Source organism: Meleagris gallopavo, chromosome 1, assembly GCF_905368555.1.
Source record: "Meleagris gallopavo chromosome 1, MGAL_WU_HG_1.1, whole genome shotgun sequence".
NCBI lineage: Eukaryota > Metazoa > Chordata > Aves > Galliformes > Phasianidae > Meleagris > Meleagris gallopavo.
This window is the reverse complement of record NC_139404.1, coordinates 76,740,576-76,756,826: the sequence shown is the minus strand read 5'-3', so window position 1 is coordinate 76,756,826 and position 16,251 is coordinate 76,740,576. Positions and strand designations below refer to the sequence as shown.

Below are 16,251 nucleotides of genomic sequence, written 5' to 3'. Positions count from 1 at the left end.
TTATTGAAGGCAGATACTCAGCACCCTCTATGTTTGCAAGCATGCACGCATTTCCAGCTTCAAGTATCTGACACAGATATACTGTCCAGCACCCTTGCTCAGATCCTGGGCCCTTTTAGCAGCTTCACAGGTCACATACTCACTGGCTAGTCTAGCTTGAAGTTCACTGCAAACACATGTACTCATCCCTCATTCACAAGTCCCACTGGGAATAGCAGAAAGGCCCAATCACCTACATGTCACCTCAACCTGACCCCAAAGCCTCCACTGCTCACCAGCTGGTCCAGCTTAAACTTTGCTAGTGAATGCACACATACAGCCCCCACTCACCAGACTGGGAAGATACAGAAACTCTCCCCATTGCTCCCCACAACAGCAGCCGGAACCATGCACATAAACTGTCACCCACACCTTGCTCCAGCCATCAGTGCAGAGTATTGTACTCACCTCGTTCACATCCCCCCCCAGTAGCTGATTTGGTAACACACATACCATTCCCACCCCAATGACTGGGAGTAGAAGACCCGCTCCCACTCCAAAAGCTGATGCTAGGACCAACTCAGTAGCTGGCACCGTAACCTGGGGGCCTGTATTCCCAGTCTAACTCCAGTAGCAGGCACCCAGTCCACTCACAACAATCCCCCCAGAAACCAGAATTCTGTGCTCAGAATTCCATGGAGCTTTCCTGAGCCCTAAAGAGGATCCTTAAATTACTAACACTAAGACCTCCATTTGCCCTAGTAGCTAGCACCACAGTTCACAGGCCTATACCCAAGTCTGATTCCAGTAGCTGGCACCAAGTTCATTTACACTTCTTCATCAGTAGCTGGCAATATTTTGGCTCAGAATACATGGGGCCCTTCCTAGGTCAAGAGATGACCTCCAGCTTCTCCTGAAGTAGACACTAAAGGCTGTTGGTACATAAACCCTCAGCTTAACTCCAGTAGCTGACACTAAATTCACTTACATTGCCTCTCAAAGTAGCTAGAACTCATCATTTCACCAGCTCTGTCATTCCAATTCCACCTTCAATAGCTGGTTTTGGAACACGTTTCTCCCAGTGGCTGGGAGTAGGGATCCACTACACCCCTCTTGCTACAGTAGCTTGCACTGAACCTCTCCTTCTAACTCTTTGCCGTAACTGGCACCACAGGCAGGGGGCAACTACACCTCTGGTCTGACTCTAGCAGCTGGCATCCATTTCGTTCACACTGGTTCCCCCAGCAGCTGGTACTCTAAGCTCACATCTGCCCTTTCAGATCCAGGGAGCTGTGGACCCTCTAATTATTGACACTAGGACTCCCACTCTACCCAGTAAGTGACACTACAGTCCATGGGTGCCTATAGCCTGACTAGTTGCTTGCACCTGCTGCACTCACAAATATGCACTTATCCCACCAGTGTCTGGTGCTGAGATCACCATTCTCCCTCTACTGGGTAACACTACAGGCCAGGGTGACTGTTTTTCTACATGACTCCAGTAGCTGGATCTCTGACTAAGATCTCTGACTCTTCAACTTTTCCTTCTTCATCCAGCTGCGCTAGAATAGATGCAGAGAATGATTTTGACCAAAACAAAACAAAAATAAAAATAAAAAATAAAAACAAAAACCAAGCCCACGTGTCATTCTCTCTTTATTTTACCAGTTTATAATTGATCAGGTTGTGTTGCAAATATTGTCCTCCTAGGAACTTGAATTAATATTGTACACTAAAATTCTTAGACCAACTTAGAACTTCTATGTGGGTTTTTGTTTATGTGTGTTTTAATCATTCATTCTAACCATAGGCTGGTTAACTTCTTTCTGAGATGCACTAAAATTCTCTTTTTGTTGTAATTAATTAACTGAGATGGTATTTTATTAATGAGTAGGCATGTGTTCTATGAACAACTTTTTCATGTATGCATAGGGGTAATGCAAGCAGAGATAAAAACTGAAGCAGAATTCACATGGCTTGCAATTGTCAACATATTATAAAACAGCAGCAAGAGCAGAGGCTTATCATATGGTCTGTTTTAAAGACTCTTGATGATAGCATCACAGGTTTCTTTTCTGAATTACATTGCAGACTTTCTCAAGGCAAACTCAGTGCTCTTGCAAAAGAGTTCTTTGTGCACAATTGAGAGTTTGATTTAAGTACCATCATTTTGGAAATTAAAATAACCTACTTCTAATTATCAGTAGTAAATGGCTACCAGTATTAGCTATACCGATATGAACCAAGTATTTGTTGGATTACTTTACTCCCATTTGGAGAGCTTTCCAAAAATCAGGTTAGGGTGTACTTTTAATTTATTTACTTCTATACAAGATATAAATAAGGATGGTTTTGTTGTTGTACTTACTATTGAAATCTGAGACATAGCAGATATGACTGGGACTAAATTAGATAATGCAAACAAAAAAATACAAAGCCTGATTTTAATCTATTAGCAATTTTACTCATGTTTAATAAAGAAGGAGGACCTTCTGTTTACAGCTGAGTTTCTCAAGCTGTCTCCCAACATCAAATTTAGGGAGATATGTAAGCAAAACTGGGTTGTCTGCATCTTTTTTTGGGGGTTTTGTTCGTTTGTTGCATGTATATTTGGGAGAAAACCCCCCATGTCTCCCCACGTGTTTTTTACTGCAAACAGCTATAGCAAGGACTCACAGTTGGAAGTATGTCTTTTCAAAAATGTGAAGATTTAGCTTATTCTCCAAAGAGCTTCTACTGATGTTTTCACTAACCACTCAATGAGTAAAAAGAAAAGGGGGAGGCAAAGGGATGTTGATAGTTCCTACTTTGCACTGAAAATCAGTATTTGGAACCCTATACAAATATTGTATAAATGAATTTCCATAGTGGATTGTTCTGGGAAAACAGATTTTATTCAAAAAATTTAACCAAAAAAAGTGACCCAAATATTTTGTCAGTTCATGTCCATGACCATTACTAGAGAAACAAACACAGAAATTATCCCGTTATATTTATTTTAGACACAAAGAAGTAGACAAGACAGACCACATAATTTAAGATTTTTATTGTCAGCTAAATACTTCACCTTTTACTACACGCAGCTGGATAAAAACATTTTTTCTTGATGCATTATCATAAACTTGGAAATCACTTCAGTGGCTTAAAATATATTTTGAGGTTAGCAGAGTCAAGGAAGGCAGGAATATTTGTTTTGAAATTGTTCCAGTATCGTTAGAAGGGAGAGCAAAGACACATTGCAACAGTTAGAAGAAGCAATACTACTTTATAATTTTAGGATATATCTACATCATGAAATACAAAACACTGAAGCAAATCATGGAGCAATATATTCATGCAGAATATTACAGCAAAAATGCTTTAACTTTTCTGCTATTGCAAATATTGCTGTTTCCCAGTCTGAGTCAGATTTCATTAAGCCAGATGAATTGTTTGTCAGGTGCCTCCTGAGGTTCACATGGGCACGGCAAATGTGTATATGCCTTAATTTACAAGACAAATTTAATATATTTCTCTTTTGCTGGACCTGTTATTTCTGCTGACCTTTCTCACTTGAATTTTTTTCTATAACTGCTGATTCTCCAGACAAAAATAAATGTTTAAAATGGTCTGCACAACTCCACATGAAAAAAATACTAGGCAAAGTTGTCTGATTAATCGTTTACTTATGGTAAGAGATTCTGCTCCCTTTTGTAATTTTTTTCCAAATTTTATTTATTTATTTATTTATTTAATATTCGCATTACCTCAGGAAAGTGGAAGCCAAATTCCAGTAGTTGTTATTCAGCTCTACACTAGAGTAAGTAGACTTGGTCTACATTGATTTATAAAACATAATAAAAATTAGCACATTTTCTCTGCTTTTATTTACATAAGGCAACTTCAAATGCAGTGAATACATTATGGAGATTTTTTTAAGTGTGGGTTCTATGCAAACGTTCTGAAAGTCAACTCTTATAGAATGTATTATTTAAAAAGACATTCCATTAAAGTACCTTCTACTGACATTTCGTTGATTTATTTTTTTCTCTTTATGGAAGGCAGATGCAGAAATCTGTTAAGGCTTATCGCTGCTAGCTGAGTTCTTTCCTGCCTCCTGCAATGTCAGTGTGTTGTTTTGAGTTATGAGGTCAAAATTTTCATTATTGTTTACAGTAATGTAGAAGAACACAAACTCAATCTCAGAGACACGGCTTACACAGCTTACATCTCTAACAAGACTTTTTGATTTATTAATATTATTAAATAATCACAAAGATAATTTCTTGTGCAGAAATGGCCACAGTCAGTTCCATCTTAATTGAATTTCTACAGGTTTTCAAGTTAGTGACAAGACTGCAGGGGTAGAAGGGAAGCCATCTGTTCTCCTTTTCCTGTTATTTTCTATTCAGTGTGAAAGAAAATACATTTAAAATCATCGCAGAAACTCACATTTCTGGTTAATGTGCCATATTGTTCCCATCTCCTTAGACCACCAGTGCAAAACTTAAATATTTAGGAAAGAGATGACAATACTTAGAAGATCAAAACTTTCAATTCAGCCAAATGTAACTCAGAAGTATATAGTCAAATTACAGAGAGTCTTCTGTCAGTCTTCTATTGGAGCATAACTACACATCCAAGTAATAGAAGAAAGACATTTAAATAAATACGTATTGTTGCAAATATTGTGATGCTCATTACTGCACCCGCAAGAGAAAACGTGGAAGACGTTTGCAGTGATTTTTCAATACAGTCAGAAAAACACTGTATCCAGCTTTTTCACTGTCTGCTCTACTTATCACAAGATGGTTTGGGTCAAAGCCTAGCACTCGATTATAATCCTCTGCTTCTTCAAAAACAAAATTTCTGTTACTCATCCTGTTGGAAAGGAAATGTTGAGACCATGTGCTCCTTTTCACACACTTCTGCAACTGGAATGAAACTCCACGCTCCTAAAAAAAACTAAAACCCCTGGAATGACAATCTATTTCTCTGGGTATTTCTCAATTTATCTTAAAGTCACCCTAGGCAGATGACAAACTCACAGACTAAAACATGTTTGTCTGGGTGATTCAGTCATGTTATGAGTTAGTAATGATAGTTTGGGACTTTCTGAGGAAGAGAGAGACACCACAGTTTCTGAACTGACTTTTAAACAGTTCTTACTAATTTTTTTTCCAACATTTCCTCTCCATTTCATTCACCATTACGTTGTAGCAGTGCAGTACTGCTATTAACCTTGATGGTTCAGTAGTAAAACTAAGCACTACAGTTCAGAACCCTCCTCTTCCACAGAAAGCAAGAGGCCAGCATCAGCTCACTTGGGCGCTTAATAAATACCACACCACTAAAAGGCATCTAACCAGATTAGGACAGGATGGGATGGGACAGGATAGGACAGGATAGGGTAGAGGAGGGAAGGAAAGAGAAGAGGAAGAGGAGAGGAAGAGGAGAGGAAGAGGAGAGGAAGAGGAGAGGAAGAGGAGAGGAAGAGGAGAGGAAGAGAAAGAGTTCAGTTGGTAGACATCTTCAAAGATCATCTTATTATATCCTCTCATTAGGAAAAAGTTCCCACTTCAGATCCTTCAGATCCTCCCAGGAGTAGAAATCACTTCTTTTAAAAAGCAATACAGCTTAAAGTGCATTCATATGACAAAAATAAATAAATAAAATTAAAAACAAACAAACAAACAGAACAGTCCTGATAAAATAGAAATGTTGAAAACGCAGCTAATATAATTTTCCATTCTTCAGAGACCAATATATGCCAGGCCTTGAATGCCAATGGAAAGGTTAAAGGCCTTTAAATCAACAGTGTCAGCGACTACCTTCATTCCTGAGCATAGTTATAGGGTTTGGCTGGACTTTATTTTCAGTTCTGTGTCAAATCATAAAACAGTACTTCAGCCAGCTGTATTTGCTATGAGAGCACTGGGATACTGTGAGAATGGAGGGAAAGATTTTACAAGAGCTGCTCTAGAAGTAATGCTTCCTATTTTATTATGTTGTCTCACTATGTTAGAGGCAGATGTTGGTGGTACAGCAGAGAAGGTTGAACCTTCCTACCAACAACCCATTACGTTTTGTTGCTGTGTGACAGGTAATAGCAGAGGGGCAGTCTAACAAAATGCTGTCTAACATAGAAGTACATATGAAGCTACCATTTGTAGCTGGGAATTTGCTCTGTCAAACAATTTTATTATGGTCTTTGTATCTGTTATATTTTCCATGGAAATGAACAGGATGCATAATTTTTTAAGTGACCTGCATATATGTTACACTCTGGGAGAGGTATTACTGACTGCATCTTAGTAAATTGTTGAAATTCCAGTGCTGGCTTCTATTGCTCACTTCTGTGGGGTTTTACAAGCATTATGAACTACCACAGGCCTTAGCTCAACAAGCCAACCAAATTGACACAAATATTAATGCAAAAGCAGGGATACCTAAAAGGTAGGAGAGAAAGACTGAATCTATATATCAGAGCATAGATACCATGAGCAATTTGTGATGCGCTGGCAGAGCTCTTCAAGGCTGTTGAATCTGTAGCATGCTGGAGCGTGTATGAACAGTTGGAGAAGACAACTGCTGTGGCAAATACAATTCATGCTCTGGAATGAATAAAGAAGGTTAGACATCATAGACTTCTTCCATGGCATGATTGATTTCTCCATGAAGTTGGTGGAAAGTATTGCGCCTCAGGATCTCCCAGCCACTCTGAGAATTAGTCCTAGACGTGCCTCGTGACAATGATGGAATGGACACGTCCTTCTTGTAAAGAATGTTCCTATCCACTTCCAGCTTTTCCAGACTTTTGTCACAGTTATCCCTATCATGAGCCTTAAATGCTTCTGTGAATCGCATCATCTTGTGTTTGTTGGGATCAATTCTGTCTTCTATTCTGTGAGAGGATTTAAAAAAAAGAACAAACTAAATGAAATAGAATTTTCCGGTTTAATCAACAAAATAAATGGATAGACCACTCCCAAATACATGCCTAAAGACTCAGCCATACCAGAAACGCCTATGCAGAAACAGGAAACTGATAACTAATTCTTTTGTTTTTCTTCAATCTCTAACATATGCTCTCATAAAAAGTAGCCTCACCAACTCAGCTTCTAGCACAATTATCTCCTTTCTAGGCTTTCATTCCTGATACTGATTTCAGTCCATAGCTTTTTCTCCCTAGCCATGATTTGCCTTTTCTGTTTTGCCAGCTGTAAAAGACTGACAATTCCACACCATTTAACTCCAGCTCCAGATCCTTTTTATATCCACATATACTCATCTATTTCCTTCCTTGCTGTCTCTCCTCCTTTGATACTCCATGGTTGTTAGTGTCAGGATGTGTCATTTTTCTTTTGCTGAACTTTGATTATCTTGTCCACTTTCATCAACCCTTCTTTGCTTCACTCATGAAATGACTTTGGAAATACTGTCCCATACTATATACAACAAAAATACTTTTAATTTGAAAGAACTTCTCACATTCTCCTAAAGTAATGCCTCTCATTTGTTTCAATGGAAACACAATGGAGCACAATGACACTATTTGATACAGCAAATTCTAGCTACAAAACATTATTTTTAAAATAGCCACTATTATTGGCTATTTTCACCAGTGATGAACAGATGTCTGCATGCTGTGCTCATAAAAATCTACACCAGCAGAAATGACCCACTGTTTCACAGCTCTACGATGGTGTAATTGCTGAAATGTGCCATCCACCATCTCACTGTGCTTACATTCATCAGTTAGTCTCAATAAGTGTTCATCAAGTATCAGTGAATGTCAGTATGTGCCATTACTTCCACGTGGAGGAATTCAATGGCACACCTTTTCTTCCTATGCACTTCCATGTCAGATGTCATTTTGCCAGACTGCCTTTCTGCCATCAGTCACACAGCAACAAAATGTTAACAGAATATTAGTGGGAACCAACATTTGCCTCTGACACTGTAAGAGAACATTAAAAAAAAAAAGAAAAAAGGGAGGGGAGGCATTGCTTTCGGAGCATCTCTCACAGATCACATCAACACTATTTTTTCTTTGTATCCAATGAAGAATTTCTGCTGGGATAGTGCTTTTGCAAAGTTATATTTTACACCTTGGTCTGAAGTCATTGCTCTTTGACAACACTTTAGATCTATTTGTTCTAACTGGTAAGCCTGAAAATCTGCAAGGCTCACTTCTCCCTAACACCAAGCAGAGTCCTGTCTCATACAGCCACCACTATCCCTTCTGATTTTATCAGAAAAAATTAAGCAGTGAGAAAGAGCATGTGCCCAAATATGGTTTATACTTTTCTCACCCCAGTAGAAATGTTGATTAATTTTAGGAATATTTTGTTACCAAGATACAGACAGTTTGTTATCTCAGGGCTTAACTGGAAATCTCAGACCTGAGACTTTGTCACTGGAAGCAATCCTTGCATATTATAAAATATAGTTATTATATTTACACCAAAAAGAAATTGTCTTTAATTATTCCTGTCCTATTTTGAATCATCTGAAGCACAGTTCCTTACTGCTGAACATCTCACTGATTGCTTTTGCCTCTGCTATTTCAAGCATCAAGTGCTCAGTCAACCAAGCTCAGCAGTGAAGTTTTGTCATCATTATGAGGTATCTGAAAAAAAAATACAACTATGCCTTATAACCATGCAATTTCTGGGATGTTTCTTCTGGAAATAATAGAAAAGAAAGCATCAACTGATGAGAAGAATTCAATAGCAGAACTTTCTGAGTAGAACAGTGTTTGTCACTCATAAATATAAACCAGACTAGGACCTTTATTCTAGAAGGGGCTAAAAACACTCTTCCCTAGGCTATTAGAATGACTCTGATCCATGCATTTGGAAGTTTCTTCTGGGATCTTTATGTGCACTGAAAGAAAACTCACCTGAGATACCATCTGTCCCCTAACCCGTACTCCCGCCCACAGATTCCAGAGCGAGGCCAGAGACACCGTGGCAGTTTTCGTTCCAGCATGACAGTAGTAGCAACAATCTTTACAATTAAAACAAAAATAAATAAATAAATAAATAAATAAAGACAAAGAACTCAGTTGAGTTAGGAAAAAAAAAAATCACTCTCTTTTTAAAATTACCAGTCTCAAGAGTACTCATCAGCTCCATACATAATGAAAGAAAAACACAGAGCCAATACTCTTTATTACAGAGCAAGTCACAATTTCAGTTCTAACTGTGCTATGATTGCCAATGGTTCTCTTAAAAAAAAAAAATGTTAAACTTGTTTCCTTCTATACCTGATGAACACGACTAGAATAATTAATTTATAAGATAAAAAAGAGGACAACATTTACATCAGCATTAACCATTTTCAGAACTTAACTACCCTGGCCACACAACAACAGTTAACTGACTTACTATTTTATCTCAGGAAAAATACTAGGAAGTGGGTTTCTTGTTGAGCAGTTCTGTAAGCGATCTGTATGAATACATCTAATGGCCCTGGTCTTTTCAGGAAGTGAGTCAGGCCAACTTCCCTTCATGGATCCAAAGACATTACGCACCAACTTCTAACCATTAGCTTTCATTGTATCTTCCTCCCAGACAATCTCTGTAATTATTATTTAATTCTCAATTACACAAGAATATGATTTTTAAGAAAGAGGCAACTTTAATTCTATTTAAAAAGAAATTCTACACTTAGTGAAGAAACAGGGGGACACAGTATGGATGAGAAAGGCTGAATGGGCTATTCCCTCTGCTATTCAAAATAAGGTAGTAATATTACTATACCAAAGATACAAGGGAAGGTAGTTTCACATGGGAAGATCTACAGAAAAGTAGTCTATAGAAAATTCGTACTGATAAAAATACACTTGGAAGCGGATGCACAGAATCTGTAAAGCAGAATTAAAGGGACATGGCTTATTGAACCATGAGAAGCTCATGAGCAAAGTGAAGGCCTGGGAAAGACTTTGTAAGTGCAGAGAAAGTAAAATAAGTAACTGAATTGCTTAACATATTTTTCCTGGACAAATTTTCCTTACTTTTATTCAAAGAGAACACCCTACTCAGATTACCTGGGCTCTCCAGAGTTCATCTCGTTCATGGGCCACTCTCCAGTGGGTGTCACCCATCATGGCAATTAGCAAATTGAGCATAAGGAGGGTAGCAATGATGGCAAAGGCAAAGTATACCACACTGTACATAAAAGGCAGGTCTACGTCATAGTTTGCAGGGCCATCAATGATTGTGAGAAACAGCTCAAAGGTGGTGAACAAGGACATGGGATAGTTGTAGAACTGCCCGAGGTTTTCAGGGTTCTCTGTCTGGAAGATGATGTAAAAAGCTAAAGGAGAACAATGGGGAAAAATAAAAGATATATTTTAAAAATGGGAATCATAATCCAAGAGCAACAACAGGGTCTTGTTAAGAGAAGCTGACAATACAAGGTAGTCTGGGAAGGAGTTATATGTAGGAGGTCTGCTCCTAAAGTAATGCCTCCCATTTTATTATATTGGTCCACAGTGTCAGAGGCAGATGCTGGTGGTATGGTGGCAGATGCTGAACCTTCCCACCAATGTTCCAATACAAAGGCAGTCTGACAAAATGGCATCTGACAAAGAAGTGCATGTGAAGCAAAGGTGTGTCACTGAATTCCTCCATTTAGAAAAAATGGCGCCTATTGACTGTCATCAAAATGGTCTACAAATGGAAATTTTTTCTTATTCATGGAAAGAATAAAGCTAAATGTGTCACTTTTCAAATATAAATACCATAAATACAATATGCTTTTAAACTTTGATTTAGATATACATAGATTTATCTGGATTGTCCTAATTTCAATTATCCTGGAAGGAGCAAGAGTTGAAAACAAGCTAATTAGAACATAAATCAGTCCAAAGAAAAGGTCTATATTCAAAGAAATAGAAAATGCACAATATCACCACTTTTGCCAACTTTATTCAGAGCATGACATGAGAGTAATCTTGAAACCCAAAGCACTTAATTCATATCAAAGGAGTTGGCAAAGTGACGTAACACCATTTTCCTTTTCTAGACTTACCTGATGCAAAGCCTAGTATCACCACAGCCATGAGCCAGCAAAAGCGCATAAGATCTCCAAATATCATCTGCAAAGACAGAGCCACCATAAGACCCAACGGTACCACCAAGCCACCATGCAACCCTTGTAAATCATTTCCAGATTCTAACATCAAAAGTGGATGAAAGAAAGCTTATGCATGAAAAAGAGAATATAAAAGTCCCAAACCCTTCATTCAGACAGGAACTTGTCCATTTGCCACTAATGCAAGTCCAGAGGGAGAAAAAGTATTCTTTTATACCTTCTGGATCATGATGGTGAAGGGCCCAAGCATCTGGAAGCCTCGTGCAAAGTACATGACATTGCACCATCCTAGTACCAGGGCAAAGGACATGGGCACCACCTCACCAGTAGTGCTGGTAAGACGCATCACCATGGTTACCAGAATCATGCAAGCATATGTGATACTGCAAAGAAAGAAGAGACGGTAAAAAAATGTTCAGTGAAGAAATCTTACCCTTACTTTTTCTTTTCTTGACAAAAATTTCAAGACAGGCACATACAGCCACCAGCTCATATGCAGAGACCAATCAGCGTGCTCAGTTCTAGCTGTCCATTCGCCTGGCTTCTTATACACCACTTGGGCCAACAAGAGAAAGAAATCAACAATAGGAATGCTCTAAGGCAGGCATGTCCAGCTCACAGCCCACAGGCCCAAGACAGCTAGTAATGCGACCCCACAAGATCATAAACTTTTAACATTATTATTTGATTTTTAGCTGTATTTTTCATCAGTTGATTACAAATAGTTTGAGGGCAGATTGTCTAGGCTACAACAGTACACTGTGGAGGGAAGGGAACAGTGGCAGTGCCAACTCTGCCACTTGCATCCACTCAGACATATTAAAACCTGCGTGTATTGCACGTTACATGTACTTGTGCCACTTGATGAGTAAACAGTGATTGTTGATAATAACATTTCAACTTACCTACAGTATATGTGCCTGTGAGGACTTGTGCTTTTTGTTATTAAGTAGGCATGTAAGTTTTCGTATTTAATTATTAAACTCCGACTTGTGTTATTTCTTAATATAATTTAATAAGTTAACAAATTCACTGTGAAAAATATATCTGGAATACTCATGTAGTGCTGAGAACTTTTTTTTTTTTTTAGTTTTGACTATTTCAAAAAGTTCACAAAAGCATAAAATAATTTACAATATATTTTTAACTAGTTTTGCAATATGCATCTGATAAGCGTTTCTGTTATTCTGTTTCTGTTTTGTTACTTATATACATTAACTCTATTATATATTTTGTACGTGGCCCAAGACATTTATTCTTTACTCAGTGTGGCCAAGGCAAGCCAAAAGGTTGGACAGCCATGCTCTAAGGGAACAGAGGAGGTGACTCATCTAGAAAAATACAGGACTGGATTGAGGGGGAAGTCACAGGAGGAAATGAGAAATCACGTATTTATTAAACTTGGAAAGTGGTGTACTTACACAATTATGTGGAAAGGTCCTCCTAGGATGGTTTGTCCAAAGTATTTCGCTGCTCCAACTCTAAGGATATCTGGGATCTAAGAATGATATCCTATTGACTTTAGGACTTAGATTCCATTATTAAATATAAAGTAACCACTAATATCAACAGAGTCTTGGGGTCAATTGCATCTGCTCTGTATGCTGCTTCACAGTTTGATTATAATCTTACTTTAAAAATAGAATGAATGAAGCAGGCAGATTGAGAAATTTTGGTATGAGGCAAAGAGATTCTGCAACACAGAGCTATGATCCTGAAGTTAGTGTAGAATACTTTGAAGAGACTAGAGAAATAGCTGAGCCTCAGAAAAGACAAAAAAGAAATTCCCAGGAAATCAGAGGGGCTTGTTATAATTCATCCTCTCTTTGCTAGCTGTAGCAGAGCCCCAGAGTCCTGACCAAAAATAGGATGAAACACCTGTTCTTCTGAAACATATATGGGGAGAGAGAAATCTCTTCTTTTACTTTTCTCTCTTTTCTTTCTCTCTCTCTCTCTCTCCTTTTTTTTTTTTTTTTTTTTTTTTTTTTTAATGGGGATTGAAAACTCAATTTTACTTCAGTTACCTTTGGGACCAGCATTTGAGTTTTCTCTATATAAAAATTTTGATCTTCTACTTCATAGTTATAATGATATCATATGTGCGTACACGTTTAATTTAAAGAACTTCAGCTCTTATCTAATTTTAAAACTAAAATTCTAAAATTCATGATCAGGAAATCACCTAGACACATCTACTGCAGAACTCTGGTTGTGTAACACTCCTTTTATAGGCCCACATAGTTGCTGCTCTCCTGTTAAACATAAATTCTCCTGGATAAGCACAGGAGTCATTTTACCCATCTCCCACATCAATATAGAAAGTCTCTTCTAATCTCATGTAACAGTGGGATTCAGATGGAACCACAGATGATGCTAATGGGAAATCTAGCACTACCCTACAGATAGTATTTGATAGTGATCAATCCATCTAATTGATTCTTCAGTACCTAGAGTTTTACTATAAGCTGTCAAAGTATCTGTTTCATCCAATAAATACTGTTGACAGTGTCAACTGCAGCAGATGTATACTGAAACATTTAGACTCAGCAGATAACCCTTACTGAGTTGTGAGCACAAACTCATTTTTATGCACAAAATAAAATCATGTCTTGATTCAGTTCAAAACTCAAGAGCTCACTGTTTCTCTTACCTCAAGGATCAAAATTACTACAGCTCCAATAACTGTGATCAGCTCCCCCACCAGCCTCAACTCATCCTCATATGTTACATAAGATTCCTGAAAGGAGAAAAAGGAATGAAAAGAAATTAAAACAGAGAATGTGGGGAAAGAAGGCCCACTGTTACCGTAGCAAACAGGACTAGACGTGACAAGGCCACAGGAACTATCCCAGCCCAAACAACAGAGAACAGATCATGCTCAGTGTTCCTCACTGATGAAGGTCAGCTGATGGGAAAAGGATGACAGCTGTGAAAGCTGGAGAATAGGAAACACTTGAACTTTCCAGTTAAGTAGGTGAAATAAAAATTGCCCAGTGCTGCCTGTGGGGCTCTAATTCCTACTGACACAGTACCTGTAGCATTTTCTGGACATAGACTGTATTGTCTCTACTGCTTGTCTTATTGCCTGTTCGAGGTTTCAGTGGCCGGTAGACACAGCACATAGTGAAGCAGACCATGTAGAGTACATAGAATAAAGCCAGGAAACAGAAATAGGGCCGTCCATACATATTCCACTTCAGGTTCACCAGCTCCTTCACAGGTGTTAAATCTAAGATCTGGCGTGCCTGAGAAAGATAGAGAAAAGGAATGATTTACTGTGAGGGAATTTGCTTATAAGCATCGTTGACACTGTTTCCCTGGAGTATGTTAACAAACTGCTCTCACATTATTCAGCATTAGGAAACCAATTTGGTTTTGAAAAATTAGAATGATCAAGTGATTTGGGGTTTGCTCAGTTTGCTAGTAGGGCCTTGGAAAAAGCAAACAGCTTTTGGGTACCAGTGGCAAACACTGGAAAAGTACATTAGACACCAGATAAAGTTCTCTGTCTCCGCAGCCTGGATCCATACAGACATTTGATACAGTCCCAAGGGCTAAATTAACAGTGCTAGAAAGTTTACCAAATCTGTGAACACATACAATAATATTTCAATTCACGAACTTTTTTATTGTAACTGGAAAATTTTTTGAAGAATATTTTATGTTAAATAAAAAAATAAAATGTAGAGCGGACAAATACATTCCTCTGTTTTAAATGTACGTCATTATTAGAATACGCAATTATATTTTCAGTTTATAAGCAATCGTGGAATTTTTTCTTAAATTTTTTTTTCTCCAAATTGGAGTTTTTCATTTTTATGTTTATATTAATACTGGTTTCAACTGCTATTTCTATCAATTTCAGTGCAATTGAGGAAATGTTATCTTTAGGAAACAGATTGAAACGTCCATGAGATCATTTGCTCTCCTTAAACAACTGATATTACCTAGGCAACTAAGAGGACTTTGGAAAGATTTTGAAAGTTTTTTTACTTCTGTCTGAATGCTGATTCTTAATGGCCTGCATTTTCAAGTTTTCATTAAACTTTCATTAAACTACAGTACACTCCCAATAAGGCATACTGTTAAAGTAAACAAACAAACAAAGCTCTTTTAACTTACTTTCTCTGGGTTATTTAGATTGTATTCAAGGCCTTGACCTTTTATTTTAATGTAACTGTGCTACAACTCAAGTATATCTAAAAAACCACATATTTCCAGGAATAAACAGAACCTTCAATGAACATCTTGCGTGGTAGAAAAAACAGCACTACTGAATACACTGGAGTTATTTTTCTGTCAAAGATCTGCATATATTCTTACAAACTGAGAATTTCTAGACAGAGAAAAAGCTTCATCAAAAAGGTTAACAGTATAGTTTTAGAAGTGACAAAAAAGCTTTATAAAAAGCTACAGCTGTAGAATTATGAGCATTGAAGGGAGGGATAAACCTTCTCTTATCATCTGTTTCAATTTACAAAATTAACAGGAATAATCCAGAAATTTTCTTAACTGTCTTCGTGGCTGCTCTGATTTATACACGTGCACATAAAGAGCAGAGAAAATATAGGGAGATGTTATGAAAAAAAATCCAACATCTTTTCTCTGTTGAGAATCACTGATCTAAAAAAAAAGAAAAAAAAAACAATACAGAAAAGAATAAATTAAACAGGTGATGCATAACACAATTGCTCACAAACAGCTAACTGATATCTGAGCAACAGTATCCCACCTTAGTCAACTTGCTCTGAATTTTATTGTTGAGCATGAGATTGTATTGTATGAAATATCCTTTTGGCCAGTTTAGATCCACTTTCTTGTGCACCCCTTGCTGGAATCAGGTGTACCCTCAGCAAGTTTGCTGATGACACCAGCTGAGTGGTGCAGTTGACACAATAGAAGGAAGGAAGGGACACCATCCAGGGAGACCTGGACAGGCTCAAAATTGGGCACACAAGAATCTAATGAGGCATAACAAGGACAAGCGCATGATGTTGCACTTGGGTCAAGGCAATCCTGGACTGGGAAAATAATTCCTTGAGAGCAGACCTGTGGAGAAGGACTTGGGGGTCCTGGTGGATGAAAAGCTGGGCATGAGCCAGCAGTTTGCTCTTACAGCTCAGAAGGCCAACAGTATCCTGGTCTGCACCAAAAGAAGGGTGGCCAGCAGGGAGAAGGAGGTGATTGTCC

General features: G+C 38.0%; 1 protein-coding gene across 1 annotated transcript in view; it reads right to left on the bottom strand.

Annotated features, from left to right (window-relative positions):
* Positions 1-2,958: 2,958 nt before the first annotated feature.
* The window catches only part of LOC104913080 (transient receptor potential cation channel subfamily V member 6-like), a 33,928-nt gene continuing 20,635 nt past the window's right edge, over positions 2,959-16,251 (bottom strand). Inside the window, exons 8-15 of the mRNA XM_085236005.1 lie at positions 14,094-14,306; positions 13,712-13,798; positions 12,483-12,559; positions 11,279-11,444; positions 10,999-11,065; positions 10,013-10,281; positions 8,864-8,970; positions 2,959-6,862 (exon numbers count right to left, since the gene is read on the bottom strand). Of these exons, the coding sequence (XP_085092131.1) occupies positions 6,592-6,862; positions 8,864-8,970; positions 10,013-10,281; positions 10,999-11,065; positions 11,279-11,444; positions 12,483-12,559; positions 13,712-13,798; positions 14,094-14,306 (1,257 nt within the window). The 3' untranslated portion in view covers positions 2,959-6,591. The remainder of the gene's footprint in view (positions 6,863-8,863; positions 8,971-10,012; positions 10,282-10,998; positions 11,066-11,278; positions 11,445-12,482; positions 12,560-13,711; positions 13,799-14,093; positions 14,307-16,251) is intronic.